This window comes from Arachis ipaensis, chromosome B05 (assembly GCF_000816755.2).
Source record: "Arachis ipaensis cultivar K30076 chromosome B05, Araip1.1, whole genome shotgun sequence".
Classification (NCBI taxonomy): domain Eukaryota; kingdom Viridiplantae; phylum Streptophyta; class Magnoliopsida; order Fabales; family Fabaceae; genus Arachis; species Arachis ipaensis.
Window position 1 is genome coordinate 148711569 of NC_029789.2, and position 9616 is coordinate 148721184.

The 9616-nt window shown below is 34.5% G+C and overlaps 2 protein-coding genes across 3 annotated transcripts in view; both read right to left on the bottom strand.

Annotated features, from left to right (window-relative positions):
• On the bottom strand, positions 936 to 3829 carry LOC107644957 (5-formyltetrahydrofolate cyclo-ligase-like protein COG0212). The gene is made up of 6 exons (XM_016348934.2): positions 3388 to 3829; positions 3045 to 3135; positions 2594 to 2820; positions 2360 to 2435; positions 1709 to 1834; positions 936 to 1497 (listed from the first exon to the last, which is right to left on the bottom strand). Exons 1-6 carry the CDS (start codon positions 3772 to 3774, stop codon positions 1343 to 1345), a joined length of 1062 nt encoding a protein of 353 aa, XP_016204420.1. The 5' UTR covers positions 3775 to 3829; the 3' UTR covers positions 936 to 1342.
• The window catches only part of LOC107644959 (polypyrimidine tract-binding protein homolog 3), a 4423-nt gene continuing 341 nt past the window's right edge, over positions 5535 to 9616 (bottom strand). Inside the window, exons 2-15 of one of the 2 annotated variants that reach the window (XM_016348936.2) lie at positions 9353 to 9419; positions 8962 to 9033; positions 8789 to 8865; positions 8536 to 8614; positions 8091 to 8214; positions 7751 to 7815; positions 7606 to 7655; positions 7470 to 7511; positions 7310 to 7361; positions 7150 to 7198; positions 7008 to 7024; positions 6612 to 6719; positions 6367 to 6510; positions 5535 to 6290 (exon numbers count right to left, since the gene is read on the bottom strand). In XM_016348936.2, coding sequence (XP_016204422.1) covers positions 5901 to 6290; positions 6367 to 6510; positions 6612 to 6719; positions 7008 to 7024; positions 7150 to 7198; positions 7310 to 7361; positions 7470 to 7511; positions 7606 to 7655; positions 7751 to 7815; positions 8091 to 8214; positions 8536 to 8614; positions 8789 to 8865; positions 8962 to 9033; positions 9353 to 9409 — 1326 coding nt within the window. In that variant the 5' untranslated portion in view covers positions 9410 to 9419 and the 3' untranslated portion in view covers positions 5535 to 5900. Of the gene's footprint in view, positions 6291 to 6366; positions 6511 to 6611; positions 6720 to 7007; positions 7025 to 7140; positions 7199 to 7309; positions 7362 to 7469; positions 7512 to 7605; positions 7656 to 7750; positions 7816 to 8090; positions 8215 to 8535; positions 8615 to 8788; positions 8866 to 8961; positions 9034 to 9352; positions 9420 to 9616 lie in introns of both variants that reach the window. The other variant, XM_016348935.2, reaches the window with a different exon arrangement.

Sequence of the window (9616 nt, forward strand, 5' to 3'; positions counted from 1 at the left end):
AAAGAAGCAAGCAACAAAAAAAAAGCAATTAAAATGAAGGGAAAAGCAACATTTGAAAAAAGCAAAATAGAAAATGGAATATAACATACCTTTCACAGGGGAGAAAGGAACCAAGGAAGAATAGAATTTAATGCATAACTGCCCTCATTTGCGTTCTTGACAAAGCCGCATTCTTCACCAACTGTTCTTGTCCCCCAACTGAAGTTGGGACAGAAATAAATCATGAATTTTTGGCTGCTCTAATTTAAGTCTAAAGCATTCACACTAACCAAATTATTATGATAACCACTATTTCAAGGATAGATTTAGAAAGCTCACTTCATGAAAACAAAGGCTCAGTTATATATCTCATAGCACGCATATAAAGCACAATGAAAAGAAAAACCAAAGAGACAAATAACAAGACAGAAGTAACCAATTAGATGAGATAATAGATACATGATCATGTCTAGGTTACCATTAAAAACTAATAACCACAAATATTAGTTCAAGACATATTAAAGAAGAGAAATAGATGAGTCTTTAAGAGGTAAAAAGAAAAAAAGAATCCTTGTAAAAGAACTGCTATTAGTTATTAGACTGATAACATGACTAAGTATAAAAAAAATTGGTCTGAAAGCTACATATCCAACAAAGAAGCATAGTGAACATCATTAACCATGTTACTGTCATATGACATTGACAAGTGACAACTAACTCTTGAGCAGAAAAAGGAATTTGCATTTAGCGTCTTGTTCTAAGAAAAAGTCAGTATAAAATTTCTTTAATTCCCCCTGAATAAAATACAGCAGAGTTTGCCTTTGCTTTAAAAACATATTAACTCCCACAAACTTAGGTTCTAAATGAGCAGTTCGCTGGTACCATATCATCCCTATGCTACAAACGCAGATACATGCATCAAATATTGCATTTTATAAAACAGTAAGATCTGAGTATGGATGGAAACAATATAAACAAAATAATATATATCATCATACAAAACACCGAAAGGCGTACAAGTCATCATATCATAAACTAAATATAACAGTTGGGGAATTTCAATATTAAGCTAGAAAGAAGAGGAGAAAGTGGTGTTTTGACTTTTGAGTTACCACCTATGAAATAAAAATACAAAGAGGTTTCATATTTGTGATCCCTCTTGCACGTTAATAAGCAACATTTACTAGTAGTTCTTTCTCCCCAAACATCATCAATGATAGAAAACAATACTATTCACCTCAACAATTTCAGGATAATATATTGAACATTTCTTTTTCTTTTCTTTTTTTTCCCCCCTTTATTTATATATAACTTATTGAAAAAATTTCTTATATACATATCCATCAAAAACTCACAATCCCAGTTAACCCCGTTGCCCTCTTCGTGCAGTAGGGGGCAATTTCTCTGAAGGGCCAGTAGGAAGCTTTTGTCCAGTCTCTCTTTCAATCCTCTTCTTGAGCTCTCTTAGTATACGGATTTGTCCCAACTTCTCAGGAGATAATTTATCCCAATAAATTCCTGTAGTGAACATTTTAGTCTGTCTCTTTGAGAAAACGAAAAATTTAAGTTATGCATCCAATAGATAGGAGGAGAAAAAGAAAAACTACGTTGTTCAAGGTTGAACACTAGTACAGATATTACATGTTTTCAATGGCATTACAATGATTAAAAACAAGGCATGGTTAGCAAAATGACAATACTAAATCTGGATGGCACTGTTCTAACCAACCTTGAGGCTTTGGAATAGATGTGTTTGTGAAGATGACTTGGGTTGGTGTGCAAATGATATCCACCGGCACATCATGGATTAACAGCTTTTCAACTGGAATATCATCCACTAATTGGCAATCATGCACTGCAAGGGTAGTTATCACTGATGTTATATCCAAGTATAGATTGTATTTTAACAAAGAGAAATTGTAATCCATAAGTCTTAAGACATCAAGAATAAACTGGTAATGCATACCACTAGACATTATGAAATCATTATCGTAGAACTGAAAAGATTGCATCATAGGGTGAATATAATCTACTTAGCAGTTCAGTGTTTGTGCAATCAAATTACTTCACTAATCAAAGGTGCTTCACCTTCCTTAATGTAACTTCCTCAAAACAATAGGATATCATAGAGGTTAGACAACTATTTAAAAAAATACAAATTATATGCAATTATGTAACTTAGCTCTTATAAAGAAGAGAAATGTTTCCTTTTGTTAAAACAAAAATTTGAGGTTTTACAAACAAGTTTTTGTCATATTCATGCTCGAATCATGAATATGAGCTAAGGATATACATTAATTTACTCTTGTCCTCAATTTGTTTTAGTTTCACAAAATCATATTATGGCAAAGGAAAGTTGAGTAGTAAGAATCAAAATTACCAGAGGTGACAACTGGGGTTGAATCATCAATAGCTCCCATATACCGCAGCATACCATATTCAAGTTCTGCAAATCCCTGCACTTCATACCTTTCCCATTGGAATTCACAATCATATATGTTGCCAAGGAAATATAATTTACTTTTATAGCTCTAGCCTTTAATGGATAAGCAACCCAAATACATGGAAGAATAAACATGACCGTAATAAGAAAGTTAAAAGACATGAGCCGAACCTCTCCTTTCCCCAGTCGAGCACCTGTCTTTGGATCAACAGCAACGGATCCAATAACAATAACATCTACTTTTATCTTTTCATCTAACCCAATTGGCCGTCCGTGCTTGGCAACCCCAACAGAAGTGCAGGCTTCCTTGATGGTACCCGGAGGTAACATATTGGATTCAAGTATAGAGAAAAATCCTGTCCTTAAGCGTGGCTGAGGAGTTAACAACTTCTTTCCATCTGCAAGTGAAGATCCAATTTTTAACTTTGAACTGCTCAATGTCCAACATGACAAGTTCTAAGCTGAGCCATTTTATGCAATCATGTATAATTTTAAAATCCATTGTGCTTTATCACCATTTCTCAGCACCCAATAATATATACCAAGACATCTCAAGCTGGTGAAATTAAGCAACAACGTAAAGAAGACACCAATGAAGCAACTTCTTCTTATGGTATCTAACCTGAGAGAGTGAGAAACCTGACTTGTTTCTGAGGAGAATCTGGATTAACCTTAACACACTGCGCAGCTTGAAACACATCTAGCAACCTCATCTGTCAAAATTGACAATTCAGCTCAACTCATAAGAACACATTCAGTTCTCAATCACTCAAACGGAAAGCACTCATGAAAAGTTTAGAAATTAACCACTACTTCACTTAACTACTCAAAAAAATATGATTTTGGAACTATAAACTAAATGCCAAACAATTGTTATTATCACATTAGGATAATATAGAACACTAAAATTAACATAATTTACCTTACAACAATAAAGTAGAAACGGAAAAGAGAAAATATTAAACCTTATCAGCAGCAGAGGAAGCGCCAACGAAATTGGGAATGCGGTGATGAACAGGTCTTGGATTCTGAGCAAAGTTGTGAGCTTCCATGGAATCCCAAATCCTCTTTCGGATGATCCATTTCCAAGCCTTGGGATCGTTGCTGTCAGAGATGGAAGCTTGGCCTTGTTGAGCCATGGCGGAGCGAGCTTCAGCGTCGAGGGCCAACCTCTCCGCCTCGAAAGCAGCTTCGTCCAAAGCGGCGCCGTTTCTGTTGGTGGCTTCCAGCTTCAACCACCGGCGACTGCGACGATTAAACCCTAAAATTGAGTTGCGGAGAGAGAGAGCGTTGGTGTTGGTGTTGTTGAGAATGAAGAAGGGATGCGATAAACGGAGTGCATGTAAATCCATGTTCGTAAGCTTCTTCACCTTACAGAGCTACACGTTACAACTTTCTATTCTTAGATTTTCATTTTTATCTTCTTTTTCTTTTTTGGTTTATTATATACTTTATTTAGGTTTAATTACTCTGTTGATCTCTATAGTTTCATGAAATTTTCCATTAGATTCCTATATTTTTTTTAATTAGGTCCCTGTACTAATTTTTTTTCAATTAAGTCCCTCTTAGTAGTAATTGACTAATTAGCTTAATTTTATAGAGACCCAACTAAAAAAAATTAGTATAGGAACCTAAATAAAAGAAAAAAAAAGTGTAAATTAAAAAACAAAATTTGTGCAGAGACTAAAAAAGTATAAAGACCTAATTAAAAATTTTGCGAAATTATAAGAACCAACAGAATAATTAAACCATTTATTTAGTTCATTATTGAATTGTGTTAGGCGAATATGTTTTAATTCTTTTTTTTCAGTGGTTTAAAGTTTGAATTCTGAGTATATAAAAAAAAAAAAGAAAAACTTATGTCACTATATTTTCTCAATGTGTACTCATTAATCAACATTGTAACCAAATTGAATTGGTTAAATGATTAGCATATTCGGCTGTTTAAGTAGAGATTCAAATCCTACTTGTGTATACAACTATACATCATCAACATTAGTCCTTGGTTTGTTAGGCTCTATGATCCATGGACATTGACACGGACACGGGACACGACACGATACGGGACACACCGATATGCAAATTTTAATCTTACATGACACGGGGACACACATATATATAAAATATAAAGTATTTTTTAGATAAATCGTAATGATATTTTGATATTTTATTGATATTAAAATATAAATAAAATTTTTTAATTATTTTTAATGTCTTATTTTAATAAATAATAATATATACTATATCTAAATTTATTTTAAGAATATATGTTAAGAATAAGACTGGACATGCTGACACGTGATGGTATTTAGGTGTGTCCAGGCGTGTCCGGAGATGAATTTTTTCTTTTTTATTAAGACACGGTTGGACACAGCAGACACCCGTATCGGACGAGTGTCGGTGAGTGTCGTGTCCAAAATGTGTCTGATACGCGAATACGGCAATTCAGCGAAATGTCTGTGCTTCATAGGTTAGGCTACAAATACTTTGAGAAATTAAAAAAAAAATCATTAATCAATCTTGTATCCAACATAATATTTTTCTTAATTATTTCATGACATAATGCATATGTTTTGTTTTAAATTTGGTAAGGTAGTGGTGAGAAGTTTAAGTGTTTAATATCAAACATTGTAATAAGCTCGTTTTCATATAATCCTATGTTGAAATGATAATACATCCATTTTTATTGTATTTCATCATATTTGGAGTTCTTATGACCCAATTCACTTTCTTTTTCTTCTAGTTTTAACAATTATTCACATAATTTAAGATAAAAATGATGGTTGAATAATACCCATTTTGGAAGATGACAAACCAACATCAAAAGTCAAAACTATTGAATTGCATGAAAAAAGGAGCAAAGATAACAGGGTCCAAGCAAAGATTCATTCCTAAATGCTGCTATGTTCTTCATTCTTTAAATGGAGGTTGAGACCTGAGGGTGAAGGAAGATCAGAATATCACACAGAACATAAGATAATATTTGAACATGATCTCAATCCATGTGCATCTAAGGAAGAAAGATGTGGAGGGAAAAGGTAGGAGGAGAAGGAGGAAGAGAGGAAAAGGTTTCTTTCTTTTTCAGTTGTTGGAGAAGGAAAATTGACATGGATTGAGAATACAAAAGGAAGAGGCCTACTTAACATAAATTAAGAACATGTACAACAATAATTTCATAAACATAAGGTAGTAGATTTGCCCCTCTCTATGTAATCACAAATCTATCCCCACTCCCATTATGTCAGAACCTAAAGATCTAGTATTAGAGGAAATGAAGATGAGAAGAGAAATGATTAAAAGTGAAATGAGAAGTGAGAACAGGTTTTATCTGTATATTAATAAGCAATTCGACCATTACAAGACAATGAAAGTGGCATCATCTGCATAAATATTATCCTTCCCAAGTTCAGAATCCTTGTCCCAAATAAGCTTAAGAACCGTAAGACGGTAGCGCTCGAGTCGGTAGCAATAGTCTCGATCAAATGTTCTGCAACTGAGAAAAGGAGATTCGAATCACCGAGCCAGAAAGTGGGCTTGCGTGCTTGCAGACAAGGGCCTCGGTAGCCTGCTCCTCAGTTTCAAACTGAACAAGAGCCTGCTTTTTTCCATTCATCTCAAAGACCTTGCTGTTGACAATGGTTCCGTGCTCCTCCACAAGGCTTACAATGTCCTCTTCAGTGATGTCTTGTGGGAGGGTTGACAAATGGATCATCTTGGTTGGCGAGCAGCAATACCGGTAGTTTTTAGCAGCATTGCGATTGAACCGGTTGAGATTTGAATTCACATACTCGTGTGTTTCGGCACCTTGGGTTATATTCGGATGCTTCGAGAAGTTGACCTCCAATCGCTTCCCGAACAACATAGCTCCCTACATTGGAGAGATAATATTAACCATAAAAATCACAAGAACCTCTAGTAAAGATATAAGCACCTAAGTAACAAACCTTAAGAAAATGTACTGCCAATTCGGCTTGGAAACCATCCCCCATTTGGATAAGCGCATGATCTGGTTTGTTCCTAAGAAGTTTGATTCTGACAATGTTCCCATAAATGGAGAACAAGTTGAACAGTTTATCTTCATCTATTCTCTGAAATAAACAGAGTTTGAGCCAACTTTAAAGAAAAAAGGGGGAAAAGAGGAGAGAGAACTTTATAGCAGAACGCAGAAATTCCAGGACAACATGCTTACATCAGGATTGAGATTTGCAACAAGAATTGTACACCTGTCGTTTGTTCCGGTTATCCCAGGAGGCAAGCCTCCCCCAAAGGCAGCTGCAATTGCTGCAGCATTGGCCATCTATAAAATTCAAAACAAATTGGTAAAAACTCAAATTAATAATAGTTTCAAGATCAGAAAACTCAATCTCCAAAATCAGTTACGAATAATCCAGCAAGCCTGGTGTTTAGTACATTCACCAATGTTTCTTCAAATGCAAAAATAAATAAAAAAAGGAGACATAAACCATTAGGCATTTCAAATACTACTTTGCATGAAATGCCAAAAGGATAATGACTTCCTCATATATTCAATAGTGCATCAAAATTAGCAAATAGTGACTTCGACTTGGCTTGAAAGGTACCCCACCTGTGAATATCCTCCAGCTGTGAAAAAAGAGAAAAAAAAAAAAAAGAAAAATTTTAGCGCATAATATTTAATAAAAACTAGCACATAATACAAACACGACAAACCAACCAAAGCAACTTAAAAGGTTTAGCACCTCCTCTACCTCCAGAACCTTGAACACCATACATGCTTCCTGCATCACCATAGCCAGGCTATTTCGTAGAAGATGAAGGAAGAAAAATATCTTAGAATGGGCTCTCCAAAAGATCAACAAGAAATTTTGGTTGATAAATAGATAAAGAAAAGAGTCACGCGGAGCATACTTGTGAAGATCGGCCTTTCTGCTCCGTTGGAAGATTTGGGTTTGTGAAGTCCCTGCGGAACATTATTAAAAAACACAGAAACAATGAATACGAAATGTAAATAAAAGATATTGAAGTAGGAAAAATTAAATGTTAAAAAAGAAAGAACCAACAAAATCACCTTGATCGATCATTGTTGTAGTTCACTTGTAATTCATCAAGGCTGCAATTAACAATGAATTTAACATCCAAAAGTAGTAAGTTTTAGAACCAGAAACCAATTAATGATGAAATTGCTTGAGATAAATTTAACCTACTTCGAGAACTGAATGTCCAGTTGACAGCAACCATCATATATGTTGCGTCCCTAGAATTTTTCAGAAATATAACCATAATATTAGCAAGCCAATATCAGAATTAACAAGCCAATTAGTGCCTAGCTCCTAGTAAATTGTAAACAACCTGAAGTGTACTTCTAGCGGTAACAGCACTTTGACGTGATTGATACTGGATGAGAGCCTGAAAGCCTACACAGTTTTGCAAATACATGATGAAATTTACAGTAGAATACACAAAAAAGCTAAAAATAAAATAAATTTGCAGAAGCATAAAAAATTTGCTAATATTAATGAACAATCTTCCATCATTTTCCAATGACCTACAAAAAAGAACAACCAAAGTATTTATCTATTCCAAAATACCATTCCCTCATCCACCGAGTTAAAGCCCAAGGCAAAAGAAAAGAGTGGAAAAGCGAATAGGTAAAAGAAAGAAAGAGAGCGAGAATCCAAGAGAATCTAACCAGCTGACTTCTGAAACGTTACAATCTTTTCAACATATCCATGGGGGGAAAACACTTGATGTAGCACATCCACAGTTATAGGATACAGCATGTGGTGAATTGTAACTAAGAGAATTCGATTTGGCTGTGCATCCAGCAGTTCCCAACAGCAGAGAGCATAGAGAAAGAAAGAGAGATAGAGAGAAAGGAGAATAAATAGAGAAGTACATTGAATACGGAAGAAGCCAACCAAAAAAAAAAAGAACGAGAAACTACAGAAGATACTAACTTAACACAACCCACTTCAATGGAACTATATAAATAGTATAGAGGAAAGTCTCGCATTAAAAACTAAGAAATGTGACTGCCAAAATAAAAAAGAAGCTTACTGATGTTTCATATTTTACATAATCAACAAGCCCGGGCATATTTTATCATGTTTAAGAAAATATTATAAAATGCCAACCTCATCTTCACGTCCTTGATTTTGATCCATTGTAGTTAGTTCTTGATGTGAGGAAAACTGGACATAAACATTTCTCCCCCTGGAATGAAACAAAAAGACAATTAGATTATTACGGCAATATTCTAGAACTCAATGCGAACAAGGAGCACCCTTCCGAATCTCTAAACATGATGTCCAAGGTCAAGCTATCAAAATAGCATTCAATGAAATACCATAAAGGATTTAAAAGAGATGTGACATAATATATTTATACCTAATGCTAGGCTGAACATTTGCATAAAATTGTAAAGCACTAATTGCGGACGGAACATCTTGCATTTGGAGAAGAGCCTACAAGGATGATAGATAGTGCAACATAACTAATTCAGCTGAAATTTCAAAAAGCAAGGGAAAAACACATGGTCTAATTTGAAGGCATAAAGAAACCTGATTTTTAGCACGCAACATAACAAGCTTTGTGATGACTCCAAAAGGCTGAAATAGCTGAAGTAAATCATTCTGCAATCAACATTGTAACAATACAATATACATAAATCATTTGAGAGAAATTCAAAACACAGCTTAGAATGAAGTGACTATAATTAGAATCCACAGTTCCACATTAGAGCTAAAGAAAAAACTGTCACTATAAATAACAGAAAATGGAATGTAGAACTGATCAACTGATTACAAGATGGTCTTAAGAAAAGTTACTTCCTTTCAGAAAAAAAGTGAATATCACAATATAGATATGATGATCATGTTACAAAACAATGGAATAATATACACCAAACAAAGTAGTAAGAGATAGAGAGAGAGAGAGAGAGAGAGAATATACTTCAGATATCTCATGCCCCACATTTCGAACGTGAATGACCTTGGAAGGTTCAGCCATTGCAAATTACCTATAAAAACAATGAAAAAGGGAATATTTTTTGTTAACATTCTTCCCAATTTAAGAATAGCAACAAACCCCAAAAAGTTCTTTAGTAAAATTTGGGCATGCATTGAATTAAAATGCTAACTCTCGAACTCAACAAAGGTACAAAATATTCACCCATTACAATTTCTTTGCAAAACTCAATTGACAATATTCCAGATT